General features: G+C 43.5%; 1 protein-coding gene across 8 annotated transcripts in view; it reads right to left on the bottom strand.

Moving 5' to 3' along the window:
* The window catches only part of PITPNM2 (phosphatidylinositol transfer protein membrane associated 2), a 232,456-nt gene that overhangs the window by 116,958 nt on the left and 99,199 nt on the right, over nt 1-16,299 (bottom strand). For 7 of the 8 annotated variants that reach the window (XM_073313000.1, XM_073313003.1, XM_073313006.1 and 4 more), the window contains one exon: nt 1,803-1,976. In XM_073313000.1, the coding sequence (XP_073169101.1) occupies nt 1,803-1,880 (78 nt within the window). In that variant the 5' untranslated portion in view covers nt 1,881-1,976. Of the gene's footprint in view, nt 1-1,802; nt 1,977-16,299 lie in introns of those variants that run through there. The other variant, XM_073313004.1, reaches the window with a different exon arrangement.

The raw sequence follows: 16,299 nt of genomic DNA, 5'->3' as shown, positions 1-16,299 counted from the left end.
GTGTCCCTGACTATCCTGGCTAATAGCAATTGATGGACCTATCCTCCATGAACTTATCTTTTTGAACCCGGTTATACTTCTGGCCTTCACAACATCCCCTGGCAACGAGTTCTACAGGTTGACTGTGCATTGTGTGAAAGAAGAGCTACCTTTTGTTTTTAACCTGCTGCCTATTAATTTCAATGGGTGACTGCTGGTTTGTGTGTTATGTGAAGGGATACATAACACTTCCTTATTCACTGTCTCCACACCATTCATGATTTTATAGACCTCTATCATTGCCCTACAAGTCATCTCTCTTCTAAGCTGAACAGTTTCACTCTTTTTAATCTCTCCTCAGACGGAAGCTGTTCCATACACCAGATCATTTCTGTTGCCCTTTACCGGACTTTTTCCAGTTGTTGTGTATCTTTTTTGAGATGGGGAAACCAGAATTGCATGTGGTATTCAAGTATTCTCCCCAACGAAGAGCATGCTGAATCTCTCCCACTAATGAGAGCATTCTTCAACGGGTTCCTTAGCCTGCTGTTACATTTGCATAGCTAATATGTTTCCCCTCTTAGTACGATTTTTATTTAAGCATCTAATCCAAATGTGAAAGAAAAAGTCATGAGAAAATAATTATATGGCATTTTTCAAAACAATTTTAGCTTCAGGAGAAGCCATAGAGAAATTAAGCCCCCTGAGAAAATGTTTACTCACTTATGCTAATATTAAGTTACAAATCCATTTATCAATGTATATATGTACTCAAATATTTTTGCCAGAAAAGAGAAATCCTTTGGTAATACTTAAGAACATATATTATACTGTGCATACAGGTTAGTAACTTGTGCTTGGTAGTCGAGTCTAGCAATTAATTCTTCTTCTTTTTTTTTTTTTAAGGGGGCACTGTAAAAATTGAAATCACAGTATAATAAAAATAATTTCTCATATCTGGAATAATTTTTCACCATTTATGCTGTTCATTTTAGGTCCCAATACAGCAAAGCAGTTAAGCACATGCTTAACTACAAGCCTCTGGAGCAGTCCCACTCAAATAAAATGGAATTGCTCTGTGTGCTCAGAGTTCGGCATGTGTTTTGCTGGATTGAGGGCATTTTTGCATTTTCTTCAGTTCTGTGGGCAATGAAACTAGATGGACAATTTCATTTCCTTTTTAGTAAGTTTCACTGCTGGGTTTCTCATGTACCATCCTAAGGCCATTGTGTTTGGATTTCCATTTTTAGGAGGGGGAGCATGGAAGATTGAGATTACAAAAAGAAACATTTTGTTTTCTTTTTTAAAAGTTATGAAAACGTTTACATTAGATTTAATAAAAACTAGATTTTGTGCCTAAGCTAAGATGACAGGATCTGTGTGCTTACATACATACTATTTCTTTAATAATTGTAAGTCATGTGCTAAGCTATTTATTTAGTTTGCCTTTTGGAAGTTATAATGAATTAATTTTTCCACATAAAAATTAAGGTCCAGTGCCTTCCTACATAGGAATAACCTACCCAAGGTGTGATAATTCCCAAATTTGTACTATATCTGTTTACTTCCAATTCTTCTTTCAAGAGAGGAAGTTTTGCCAGTATAAGGACAGCAGGATCTAGCCTTTAACTGAAAGAAGATGGTCAAACACATTTTAAAAGAAAAACTGCATTTAAAAAAGTTAGCTGAAAAGTCTGTTGGAAACTCCAGGTTATTATGTTCTTCATCAAGACATCTCTTTTTGCACAGGAAGTGAAGACCAAAATACCATTTTTGTAAATCAGTCTGGGCCTATCAGTATGTCTCTTTGAACCATTACTAACCTGTATCATGTACAGCTGGGCAATCCGATACTCTTCCACACTCACTGGAATTGGAATACGATATTCCTTTATAAGCATCTTGAAGTCCAAGCCTTTTTGTCAGTTCAGAAATGCAATCCAGATATTTCTAGCAGAGGCGCCTTAAATAATGGTAAGTGAGTGCATTGAGGACCCCTGAAATAAAAGCAGAGCGATGCAATTATTTTCTGCACTCATTAGCGATTAAATTATTACATTTAGAGACATTAATTTTTCTTAAAACAAGAAAGAAAAATCCCTTGATTGTTACTCTGGAACCGGTATAAAGTTGAACAGACTCTTTTAGAAGAATTTTAATTTGCTACAGGGGACACCCTCAAAGCTATTGCCCTAGGGATCTTTGCCACCATATCAAACAGATTTGTATTTGTAATACATCTCCATGGCTGAGATATGACACAGCTGAAAATGAAAAAGTGAAGCTTTTGTTGTAGGACAATAATGTCTCTCTCCAATGTCAGTGACACATCAGAGATGCAGCCACTCAGAGGTGTCAGATCTTCTTATCCTCTCACATGGTTGCTCTCCAGCTAACAAGAGAGACTAATTAGGAGACTTCCACACCCTCGGTAACACCACATTGGAGAACTTCAATTGGACTCTAACAAAGAGGTCTGTAAAAACGTATTTTTCTTCCCACTATTATTATTAACAGCATCCATTCTCTTTTCCCTCCAATTGAAGTCCAGGGATGAAATCCTCTCTCCATTGAAGTCAATGGCAGAACTTGTCTTACACACCCATAGCATAAGTTAACAGCATTAGATCAAACTTCAAGTCAGAAAAGAAGTCCTACAACACACAGCTTCTGTGCAATTTAGAAGAAAATAGGACTGATTAATACAGAGGGCTACAAGAGCAACTTTTGAAGTACTGTCAAGACAGGGCAGCCGAGGGGTGGTGGCTGTGTAGCAGTACAAAACATAGAAACGGAGGGAGCATAGAACACTGAATCGTGACTGCAAAACTCCCTTTGGCAGTCAGACATGTAAATCTGTCTAGTAGTCCCATGGGCAGATTATCCAAGACAACACCGACCTCAGCAGCATTACGGGATAACATTGTCACCAGAATAAACGATTTTTAAAAACAGTTTCCCCAGCACATAAACCCCAAATGCATTTTCTTCTACAGCAAGCATACATGCCTCTTGTCACATCTGCTTAGTTAAACTGTTCCAATATAATTCTTGCAAAAAACAGAGAGAAAATCCCTTTATTGTGTTTTCAAGGAGGTAGAAAAAATGCTGCACAGGGGACCTTAAATCTTTTGAGTGATTGACTTTCTAACCTGAATAATGTTCTTTTAACCTAGATTTTTGTATCCGGTTACGTTATATATATATTTTCATAAAAGAATATCTAATGGAAAAGCAGAGAAAAATTGTTTAATGACTCATTCACAGGGTGGGCAATTTCAGGATCTTACACCTGCTTACAGAAGTAACAGGTTTCAGAGTGGTAGCCGTGTTCGTCTGTAACAGCAAAAACAACGAGGAGTCCTTGTGGCACCTTAGAGACTAACACATTTATTTGGGCATAAGCTTTCGTGGGCTAAAATCCACTTCATCAGATTCATGGAGTGAAAAAAATACAGTAAGCAGTATATATATATAGCACAGGAAAAGATGGCAGTTGCCTTACCAAGTGGGGGGGTCAGTGCTAATGAGGCCAATTCAATTAAAGTGGAAGTGGCCTATTCTCAACAGTTGACAAGAAGGGGTGACTACAAAGAGAGGGAAAATTACTTTTGTAGTGCTAATGGGGCCAATGCAATCAAGGTAGATGTCGACCATTTCCAACAGTTGAAAAGAAGGTTTGAGTATTAGTAGAGGGAAAATTACTTTTTGTAGTAATGGGTCACTACAAAAAGTAATTTTCCCTCTGCTGATGCTCACGCCTTCTTGTCAACTGTTAGAAATAGCTAACATCCATCTTGATTACACTGGCCTAGTTAGCACTACAAAAGTAGTTTTCCCTCTCTTGATAGTCACCCCTTCTTGTCAACTGTTGAGAATACGCCACTTCCACCTTAACTGAATTGGCCTCGTTAGCACTGCCCCTACTTGGTAAGGCAATTCCCATCTTTTCATGTGCTCTCTCTCTCCATACACTGCTTACTGTATTTTTCACTCCATGCATCTGATGAAGTGGGTTTTAGCCCATGAAAGCTTATGCCCCAATAAATTTGTTAGTCTCTAAGATGCCACAAGGACTCGTTGTTTTTACAGAAGTAAGATACTTTAATTATACAAAAGAAACAACATGCTTCTATAACGTGTACTTCCATTTCTCATTTCAAAATCAGGTGAACACTGGTTTGCATTATTTATTGTGTATACTAGAAAGTTAGAATAAGATGTCCTACCACTAGACAAGATTTTAACCCCCTCTTAAACAAAACAGAGGAAGTAAAAACCGTTAATGTTTCCATATCAAAGAACAAAACACGTACTTTCAATCTGAATGATTTTAGATTAATGAAAACAACAAGAACTCCATGTAAAGTCTCCATGAGAATGCACACTGTATGACTCCTGTAACAGCTGCTGTGACTGATGACAATCTGGCTGCTGTCCCTGCAGAGAGGCAGTCTTTAGAAATGCAAAGGTGCAGTACATGGTAAATAAAGGAATCCCAATTTGAAGATTGATACCACAGAAAAACAATGTACACCAGGGCAAAACATTTGGTTAACTTACTGTAATAACTATAAGAAAAGCGTGGCTGAGTTCTCCAACCTTGTCAAAGGATTCCACCCACACTAAACGTTAGCTTCCAAATTCATGTTTTTGCTAACAGAGGGCCAGAGCTGTTCAGTAGAGTGAAAGCACAGTCCACTAGCTCATTATCATAGAATATCAGGGTTGGAAGGGACCTCAGGAGGTCATCTAGTCCAACCCCCTGCTCAAAGCAGGACCAATCCCCAGTTTTTGCCCCAGAACCCTAAATGGCCCCCTCAAGGATTGAGTTTACAACCCTGGGTTTAACAGGCCAATGCTCAAACCACTGAGCTATCATTATACAGCAAGATGCCTGCCTAGCTTAATACAGATAATACATTAAATCCTAAAATTTGTTTTAGTGATAGTGATCCCACAAAAGCCACATGATCTAGAGAATTAAGCAGAGGGCAGGAAGCCTGGGAGCACTGAGTTACTCTCCCATCTCTCTCACTGAGGGCCCCTAATAATACTTGGCACTTACACCGCACATTATTGACATTAAATAAGTCTTGGCAATACTAAATGATATGCCCAAATCACAGAGTACATAAGCATCAGAACCCAGGCTCCTCCTCATTCCTGTCTTGTGCCTAAACCTCATTGTGCCATGCCAAGAAGCACTCTCGTATAAGCAAGTTTAGGTCCAATCCAGCAAACACCTACACACACCTGAGTTTATGCAATGGGAATATTAACACTTAACACACTTGCGTAAGTGTTAGCAGGATGGGGGTGGTAGGTTGCCGGGGTATTTACATGGGGACTCTAAGTCTTTTTTATTATTATTTTTATTATTATTAAGGGGAGGTAATAAAACAAAGTTATCTTGCTGCTCACTGACTTGCCCAGAATAATTATCTGTCTGGCATTGAATTTTAAATGATTTTTTTCCCCATTTTTAATTCTGTTTCATGCCATTTTATTGCTTTTAAATTATTATTATTATTATTATTCCTGTCAGCGCAACCCCAGGGAAAATTTCCCTGACACGACAGACCCTGCGGGGAACAGTTCTGTCAATACAACCCCTGACACACACACGTGTGTACACTCTACCAAAAGAATTCCTCTAGCAGGCTAATCCACTTGGAGAACATTCCAGAATGAGGTGTGAATAATCTTAAGAGGCTTTTAATTAATGTTATGGAACAAAGCAATAATATTTAATAGAGAGAGCAACACCCTCTGAACAACACCCTCCCCCCAAGAGCAGAACAGATCTGACCTTCCAAGGAGAAGCTGGCATCCGAACTCTTAAAACAGGAGTTCGCCTGAGATTTAACATAACATTTGCCTGCTTGTGTGGGGTGGAACAGTTCAGTCTACGTACGGATCTTTTAAAATTAAGTTAAAATCTTTTTCAGATGCTTTGAAACGGTGTCACACGCATGTTGGGTGCATCCGTCACCTGCCTGTCTTGGCTCACTTGCTAAAAACAGGGTTTTTCAGTTGATTATAAGAGATGAATAAAACAAAAGAGCAGCTTAGGAGCAATAAAATGGCAGGAAACAGGTACCGGGATGAAGAAAAAGTGTTTATAATTCAGTGCCAGACGGGTAATAAATAATAACTCAGACAGACTCAGGCAAGACACAAGATGGTTTATTTTACTACATCCTTTAAATAAAAAAAAGGGGGGGGGGCCTGAGGGCCGCAAGCACATACAGTAGCAGCCGCCAGCAGCCTCAACTTGCATGTGGTCTTTGAGTGTCAGGCCCCCCTTGAATAGCCTGTCTTGGTTACAGAAATGGGCAGCAATCTAGCTCACATCTCCCTTTTTGAGAGAGATGAGCGAGCCCTTGCTGCAAAGCTCCCCTCCAGGTCTGGCCTTTCCAAAAGTTCAGTGCGTTCGTAGCCAAGGTTTTGGTTTGGCCCAATATGCGACTGATAAGTCTCCTGTTGCCTAGAACCACCAAGCACTCCACAAAAGAGCAGGACCAGAGGATCCACCCATCTGGACTGTACTTTTCTGAATTCTTCCTGTGGCTTTGTTCCACTGCTTGGGTCCCATCCTGAACATAAGGAAGCCTGCCATGGCAGTTACGTATACATCCTCCACAAAACATAGTCTAAAGAAGCAACTAACCTTCTGAAAGAAACTGAGCTGAAATGCCAGATTTCATTTTCAGCCTCAAGCTGTGCGTGCCAGTCAGCCAATGTACCCAGGATTAGGATCAGCAACTTGGTCCTGAGGGAGGACATCAAGCACTCAGCACACATAAAGCAAATTTTTAAGTCAGTGAGTTAATAACTCTGGAAAAATTTGGAGTCTGCGCTGCTTTTAACCTGAAAAATAGCAACCTGTGTCAAACATTGCAGTCTGACTTAGTGGCAACCCAGGAAAACGCATTGTATTGGGAAGGATAAAATACGGATATTGTCCAGATTCAGATCTGAGATACATCCATGCAAATTGGGAGTTAATGCACTGAATCAGGAGTGTTATTCCTGATTCACACTGATGGACAGCAGATGTTGTTGTAAAGACTTTTTGATGGTCACAGATAAGCAGATAGCATGACCTTGGTATTTGCAGTATTCCCAGTACCAAGTATAGTCAATACTGCAAATACTGCACAGAGGTAATATTATCTAAAGCAAAAACAAAGCTTTTAAGGGTGACCACCAGTGAGAGATCAGAATAGGGCTCTAGAGCAGGGCTGTCAACATTCTGTGAATTGGGACCAATGAAAGTTTATTTACAGTCTGTGGGCCAGGTCTACAGATATATAGACTAGCCCAATCCACTGCTGAATCCCCACTGCTAAAAGTGGGGGTTTGTGCAAAGATGTGGAATATGGCCATTAGATTGCAACTGAGGGCATCATTTCAAGAGGGGCTCTGGCTTTTGGCTGTCCACCTTCAGGCATGTTGGGCCTGATTTTCCAAGGCGCTGAGTACCTGAAGCTCCTGGAGGACACCAAAATCTGAGGAACTCAAAGCTAGTTAGTAACATTAAAAAGCTGTGCAGTGGAAGGAAATAGTGATACAGGGCATTTTTAGGCCCATTACTATTTGGCTATTCGTATACGCCGTTACTCCTTTGTACACAGAACTACGATAACTATTTGCATATATGCCAGGCGCATAATTTTATACTTCAGTTATTTTTAAAGTCAGGCTCTTAAAGTATCGTACTTGGGCTTCAGAGTTAATGCCCTACTGAGACGAGTCAAGTCAGTGCCACCTATGAACTATAATTTCAGGCTTTCTGAAGACACCCCCTCTCACTTCATTGAGTTCTGATTGTAAAGGTTTCCTTCACAACAAAAGGCTTAGAAACTTCCATTTAAAAAGAAAAAAAGATGAGATTCAGCAGAATCCAAATCCATCAGCAGATGCATCTAAACACCTCAATCCGGCCCACATATCAGTTGTTTGACACCAAAGGTTTGAGATGTGACTGCCACAGCCTCCTTGGCATTAAATGAAGCTTCGGGGACTGAAAAAGGGCTTTACTGAAGGACTGATGACAACTGAAACCTTGTAATTAGGGAATAAGAGCTAATGAGTGCTGAGACCATTAATGGCAGATACTTCAACATCAAAAGTCCTGAAGGCCAAACCCTGATCAAGCTGAAGGGATGACCCTAAAAGGTCTAGGTTGAGATTATAACCAAAAAAAACAAACGAACAAACAAAACACACCAGTAAAAAAAAATTTATTTATTTTTTTTTTTACTATCTTCTGGCTGCTCAGCTTGTCAGTTGGGTCCAATGTGGGAAAACCAATCACTGTCCGGTAAATTCAAACTATAAATACCCATTATGGCTGTGCTCCCAGCTGTCACCTCAACAATTAATTTTTGATCAGCTAATATTTTCTGAGAGGTGCCTCTGCAGTACACAGAGCTGAGCTAGGACTGAAATGAGCTAAATAGCAGAAGCGACAGAGATGCCCCATGCTGAAACTAATATTAAACATATTCGTTAGCGGAGAAATAAAATCCTAAAAGCATAAAGCAATAGAAAATAGCTTTTTCTAGCTGCAGGTAGGAGCTTTATCCCACACAGTTAGAATTAAAAGGTATACATGTACACACACAGGTATACCCAAGATGTTTATTTTATTATTTACTATTAACACCTAGCTCTTACATAGCACTTTTCATCTGTAGAACTCAAAGCACTTCACAAACATGGTTAGTATCATTACCCCTATTTTACAGATGGGGAAACTGAGGCATACAGAGGGCAAGTGACTGATTCAAGTCACTCAGGAGCAGAGCTGGGAACTCAACCAGAGTCTCCGGAGTACTAGTACAGTGCCTTATCCACTAGGCTATACTACTCACTTACTCGGTTAAGAAATGGGAGTGACTGAATATCCCTCCCTTCCCTGCGAAAAAGCCCCCTCCCACGAAGATCCAACTATTTAAGGATATCAGTGTTCATAACTCAAATACCAATTAGTTTTCCTCAAAATATCTTCACATAATTATGAAATTAATGTTAGTTAACAAGGAAACAATTGTAATATGCAATAAAAACAAATCAACAAAATAATATTGAAGGGGTTTGTAAAGGTGTTACCTAGAGACCATTTAAAAATTCTATGTCCCTTGTGCTCTGAGCCCCTCTTTAGCTTCTGTATGGTTTCTTTATCCCCTGAAATGACCTCTTCTTGAAGAGACTGATATTTAGCATTTGGATCAGTCCTGTGTCCCCTCCCACCACCACCACAAAAAAAGTCTGTCCCAACTGCATTAGAATGTTCATTCTAAGAACCACATTTCAAAGAGCTGTCCCCTAAATTGTTTTTCTTTTAAAATCCTATCAATCCAGTAAGAGGTCCCTGAGGGGAGAGTGAGCAGGAAGGCAGACTGAACCACACCCCAGGCCAACTCTATGAAGACTGCAAACACTACAAGTGGTACACAGAGATACCAACACTGCTGAGAAAGATGGTGTAAGGGTCCTAAGGACAAAGTTAATTTTGCTAAGTGCTACTTTGTTCAGGGAAAAATACTGTTTACAAGGGTTTCCTGAAGAACAAGTGAACATTGTGCAATTTTTAAAAACATGTGACACGATATGCAGGATCAAGTAGATTTGTTCATGTAACTTTCACATTAGAAGTTGGAAAAAAACACCACATTTCTGCACATTAACTTTTTGACGACTAGGATCGTTATAAACAACACCTACTACCTGAAAGTAGTGAGAGAAAAATATTTTTCTCTATTTCTTCAGTTCGTCCACCTTGTGCATTTGACAGCACTTTTTGTACAGATAGTCTCAGTTTTCCTATATAGTTATATAGCAAAAAAACTAATTAACTGGAAATATTCATATAAACATCAGGGAGCAGAAAAATCCTTTAAATATGTATAATTCACACCATGCTGGTTTGAAGGGCTCTGTCTCAGCAAATGATATTTTTTGAAATTAGTTTGCAAACAATTCAGGTTGATAATGTCCCTTCAAAAAAAAAAAAAAAAAAACCCTCAGTTTCAAAACTTGCTTTAGATCACATGTAAAAAATGAGTTGGGTCCCTACAGAACATTTGCCCACATCACAGATTCACCACACAATCTGACACAATCCAGTACCTCCCCGGAGTGGTATATTGAATGCAAGAATGGGTTAAGGTGCACTGGAAGAGCTGCGAGGGGGGAAAGGCTGCAGAGTGTCTGCCTACAGCATATCTGTCTCTAGCCTGCAGTACAATGAGTCCCACACTTTCAGGAATATAAAAGAGAAAAACAAAAGGAGGTGTGGGCATGTGTGGAAGGTGATGCTATTAAGATGCAAAGCTCAGAACAAATTCACTCAGATACCGAACGTGTAGATCAATGATGTAGATGTAGATACCGAACGTGTAGACTACTCAGATACCGAACGTGTAGATCCAAACTTTTTGGCTCGCGCACCCCCAGGGTGAAGACCGGAAGACCTGCCGCAGAAGCGCCGCCGACGGAAAAAGACCAGAAGACCAGCCGCAGGTGTGCCGCCAATGGAAGAAGACCGGAAGACCTGCCGCAGGTGAGCCACAGACAGAAGAAGACAGAAGACCACCGCCGGAGGGGAACACCAGCCGTGGACGTGCAGAGCTGCCGCCGAAGAAAAAAATGGCGGAGTGCTGTCCGGTGGCGCTCCTGCTGCCGCGCACCCCCTGGGATCATCTCGCGCACCCCAGTTTGGAGATCACTGGTGTAGATAATGGTGCACTAGGATGAGGACACAGATCAAGAAGACAACGCAAGACTTGAAGAAAACATTAAGAGAAAAAGCTCAGTTTACAGTACTTAATCTTTTTTTCCATTATTAGATGCAATTTGACGTCACTTGTAGAATTTAAGAGTCCATTGTAAAGCCAACGTTTATTACAACAGAAGGATGGAATCAGTCCAAATGCAATACAACTGCACTGTGGCTATTAAATCTTGTTATAGTTCACTGGGCAGCCAAATACTGGCTTGCAGCAAAAAATGATTCAAGAAACATTTTTTAATATGAAGCTACAATACAGTATCTTATAACCATTTCCATTGATGCTATTCCTGCGACATCTGGGTACAGGAATATTGCATTTCTTTCTTTCTATTGTATTAATGATGCTACTGTGTGAGCTCCCCAAAGTGCTCAGTTCAGCTTTTGGCATTCTAACTCCAAGGGGATTTAATAGCAGTGAAGTCCATTAGCCGAATGGTAGTTGGAAAATTAATGTTTAAGGTTACTCCGTGCCTGGAGGTTATGAAAAAATGAAATAAAGAGAGACATTGAAAACCTGCTATGAATAGTGAAGTCATGGATCAGTTTAGGGGGAAAAAAATAAAAAGCTATAATTCCCCCTCTGCTGCTGTTTAGAAAAAATGGATATAAAAAGGAACACATCTGAGATGAAATGATAAATGCTTCCAAAAATCTTTATTTGATGCACATTTCAAGCAACAGTCACAAAAATGTCATGAGCACCCTGATGGAAGGCTTGCAGCAGAGCGACTCTAGTCAGTCTCTTCCAGGCTCAGCTCTGCTGAAGAGAACTACGCAGACCCCACTCTCTCGGTATTGTTCCTAGCCCACTTCCCATTACTAAAAATAAGTGAATACAAAAATAAACATGAACAGCATTAAGAGAACGGTAACTGCAGGGGGTTGCTGTAAATAGACATCACAAACCTGAAGGGACGCAGTAGAGGGGGGCATTTTTGCATCTGTTCCATGGTAAATGCAATGGCTGTGGATTGTTAAGAAACTGCCATCTGGAAGCCTGTGCAATTTGTGAGCAGCACCTAGGGAGGTGTGACGCCTGGCCAAGAATGCTTAGCAATGGCTTTTCTGACTTTGGGTATGGCAGCACAACAGCTGCTAGTGTATTTCCCTATGCAGCCAGGCAAACATGTATTAGCTCTGCTTGAGCTAACACCTCACAATAGCAGTGTGACCTCGAGCCAGCTGCCCTACTACAATCCCACCGACCCCCTGGGTACGTACTCAGGTAGCTAGCCCGAGCTGCTGTCCATACCTCCACAGTCACACTGCTATTTTTCGGCACTAGCTTGAGCTGTCTGCCTGCACTGGGAATTGCACCTCTGAGCTGCTGTGAAGACATCCCTAAGATGGCTATGGAAGAATCTATAGCTCCTACACGCTTCAAGTCCAACAGCTTTTGTGGGAGCCTCTTGGAGGAGTTTAGGAAGAGACTGAGTATGATTGTGTTTAGCCAGCGCCCTTTGGGCCAATGAAGGCTTTGTCTTCACTACCAGACAAAGATGTGATTTACTGTGAGATAACTCACATGCAGTAGCCATCCCGCTGTAAAACCCTAGCGGAGACAAGGCACCTGTCATTTTTACCATGACATAGCTAGGTGAGGTCAACGCCATACCCATACCGCCCTATGTGGTTGACATCACCTGGCTACTGCACCATCAGAATTACTGGTGCCTTGTCTCCAGTAACACACTAACACTTTAGTGATCCCACCATCATAAAAAAGAAGAGCCCCTTTTATTTTTTTTGGCTGTGAAACAGCCAAATACTGTGAGGGAGCCTCATCTCACTCTACTTATTAGTTTGTATGAAAAAAGAGAGTTACCTTTTCCGTAACTGGTGTTCTTTGAGATGCTTTGCTCTGTTCCACAATAGGTGTGCGTGCTCGCCATGTGCACCGGTGCTGGTAGTTTTTCCCCTAGCAGCACCAGTATGGGGGGAGCGCCGCAGTGCGGTGTAAAGGGAGTTGCGCGCTCCCCTCACCCTCAGTTCCTTCTTGCCAGACAACTCCGACAGAGGGGAAGGAGGGCGGGATGTGGAATTGACATGAGCAACACATCTCGAAGAACACCAGTTACGAAAAAGGTAACTGTCTTTTCTTCTTCCAGTGATTGCTCATGTGTATTCCACAATAGGTGATTCCAAGCTATATCTGATAGAGATGGGTAGGAGTTCTCAAGTTCCTGGGATGGAGGACAGCCCTGCCGAAACCGGCATCATCCCTGGTTTGGGAGACGATCGCATAGTGCGAGGTGAACGTGTGAACCAAAGACCAAGTGGCGGCCCTACAGATGTCCTGAATGGGGACATGGGCAAAAAAGGAAGCCGACGAGGCCTGCACTCGAGTCAAGTGTGCCCTCACAATGGGCAGCGGGGGGACACCCACTGGCTCATAACAGGTACAGATGCACGAAGTGATCCAATTAGAAAGCTGCTGAGTGGAAATTGGCTGGCCCCTCACGTGCTCAGCCGAGGCGACAAACAGTTGTGAGGACTTTCTGAACGGGTTGGTCCGCTCGAGGTAGAAAGCCAGAGCCCATCGCACATCGAGCGTGTGGAGACGGTGCTCCTCATTGGACGTGTGGGGCTTGGGGCAGAGGACTAGTAGAAAAATGTCCTGACCCATGTGGTAAGCAGAGACCACCTTCAAGAGGAATGCGGGGTGTGGGCAGAGCTGGACCTTATCTTTATGAAAAACTGTATATGGTGGCTCAGAAGTCAGGGCCCTGAGCTCCGCGAGTCACCTGGCCAACATGACTGCAACCAGGAAGGCCATCTTCCATGAGAGGTGGCCAGTGGTTCAAATGGGGGCCCCGTGAGACAAGCCAACACCAGGTTTAGGCCCCACTGCGGGACCAGGGGTCTAGAATACAGAAAAAGATGGTCCCAACCCCTTGAGGAACCGGCCAGTCATAGCATAGGAAAATACCATGTGCCCCTGCACTGGCGGATGGAAGGCCAATATGGCTGCCAGGTGTACCTTGACTGATGAAGGCGCCAGGCCCTGGGTTCTCAGGTGGAGGAGGTAGTCAAGAATAAGCTGGATCAGGGCGGTCATGAGAGAGACACCGTGGTCCGCTGCCCATCTAGAAAAATGGGAGCACTTCGCCAAATAAGCATGGCGAGTGGAGGGCCGTCTACTTTCAAGGACGACGCGCTGAATCTATTCTGAGCACATCCTCTCCTCTCTGACTAATCACTGAGCAGCCACATCGTGAGATGAAGAGCCGATAGGTTGGGATGGAGGAGGCGACCCTGGTCCTCAGAGAGCAGGTCCGGGCGGAGCGGTAACGGCCATAGCAGAGCAACCGCCAGGCCCGTGAGGGTCCCATACCAGTGTTGCCTGGGTCACACAGGGGCAATCAGGATGACCTGGGCCTTGTCTGTCTTTATCTTCTCCAGGACCCTGCTGATTAGAGGGAACGGGGGAAAGGTGTAGAGAAGCCAGCCTGACCAGGACAGGAGAAAGGCATCAGAGATAGCATCCCTCCCCAGACCCCCGGGAGCAGAACTGGGGACATTGATGGTTCTGCCGAGTCACAAATAGGTCCACTTGGGGAGTTTGGAAGAGCCGGTGGGCCACTTTCAGGGGGGAAGGACCACTCGTGTTACGAGGAAAAGTCCCTGCTCAAGCGATCCGCTCTCTCATTCCATGTGCCCAGTAGGTAGAAGGCCTTCAGGTGGATGTCATGGGCCACAGCCTGAGGGCTTCATGGCAGAGGATCGGGCCCCGCCTTGCCTGTTGATATAGAACATTGAGGCTGTGTTGTCCATGAGGACCCTGACTACCTTGCCCTCCAGGTGCGATTGGAAGGCCATACATGTGAGTCACACCGCCCTGAGTTCCTTGACGTTTATATGTAGGGTCAGGTCTTGGGCCAACCACAGGCCTTGGGTCTGAAAGTTCCCCACATGGGCCCCCCAACCCAGGTCCAACGTGTCGGACACCAGCTCCAACGACGGGGCCATGTCCCTGAACAGGACTCCTTGGAGCATGTTGTTTGCGGTGGACCACCACTGTAGGGAGGTGATGACAGAGTCCGGCATGGTGAGAACCTTGTCCATCCTGTCAGTAGCCTGGGAGAACTTCGAGGCCAACCAGAGTTGAAGGGGCCTCATCCTGAGTCTGGCGTGATGGACCACGTATGTGTACACCAACATGTGACCCAGGAGCTGCAGGCAAACCCTGGCTGTTCTCACCGAGAACTTTGAGACTGAGTCGATGAGACCAGTCAGGGTTTCAAATCTGTCTGGCGGGAGAGAGGCTGTGGCCGATGCTGTGTCCAGGACCGCCCCAATAAACTCTATGCATTGGCCCGGGACTAACGTGGATTTGGTGCTGTTTACCAACAGGCCCAAGGCGGTGCATGTGGACAGGAGGAGCGCCACGTGATCCCTCACCTGTGACTGGGAGGTGCCCTTCACCAGCCAATCACCAAGACAGGGAAAAATCTGGACTCCCCGCCGGCTGTGGTAGGCCGCTACCACCATCATGCATTTCGTAAACACCCTGGGGGCAGTGGAGACCAAACAGGAGGACCATGAATTGGTAGTGATTCTGTTCCACCACGAAACAGAGAAAGCGCCTGTGCCCCTCGAATGTGCATGTGACGGGTTGGATCACAGAAACCCTATGAGAGCTGCCACCTGATGTGCCAAGACTACTTCTGCTCCTGCTTCCCTGCCCTGGCAGCTTAGGACTCCAGCACCATGCCTGGTTTGAGCCAGAACCGTTAGCCTGCTGCAAACCCAGACCAAGGTCTGAACCACGTCCCCTAACAACTGTAGGCTTAACTGAAAGCAGCTTACAGAAGTATTCCTGTCTTTAACACTCAGATGCCCAACTCCCAATGGGGTCCAAACCCCAAATAAATCCGTTTTACCCTGTATAAAGTTTATACAGGGTAAACTCATAAGTTGTTCACCCTCTACAACACTGATAGAGAGACATGCACAGCAGTTTGCCCCCCCAATAATTTGGATTAATTAATAAGTAAAAAGTGATTTTATTAAATACAGAAAGTAGGATTTAAGGGGTTCCAAATATAACAGACAGAAGTGAATTACCAAGCAAAATAAAATAAAACACACCAGTCTAAGTCTAGTACAGTAATAAAAACCGAATACAGATAAAATCTCACCCTTAGAGATGTTTCAGTACGTCTCTTTTAGACTGGAGCTGGACTACCTTCCTAGTCTGGGCCCAATCCTTTCCCCTGGTACAGCCCCTGTTCCAGCTCAGGTGGTAGCCAAGGAATTCCTCATGATGGCTGCTCTCCTTGTTCTGTTCCACCCACTTATATATCTTTTGCATAAGGTGGGAATCCTTTGTCCCTCTGGGTTCCCACCCCTCCTTCTCAGTGGAAAAGCACCAGGTTAAAGATGGATTCCAGTTCAGGTGACATGATCACATGTCCTATGAGACCCCGAAGCCTTCATTCTTCCCAGCCTGACTCACAGGAAGGCCTGCCTGCAAACAGAGACATCCACAGTCAATTGTCCTGGTTGATGGGAGC

The sequence above is a fragment of the Lepidochelys kempii genome, chromosome 15, assembly GCF_965140265.1.
Source record: "Lepidochelys kempii isolate rLepKem1 chromosome 15, rLepKem1.hap2, whole genome shotgun sequence".
Classification (NCBI taxonomy): Eukaryota; Metazoa; Chordata; order Testudines; family Cheloniidae; genus Lepidochelys; species Lepidochelys kempii.
Note: the sequence above shows the minus strand (reverse complement) of the source record. Positions and strands in the feature narration are given on the sequence as shown.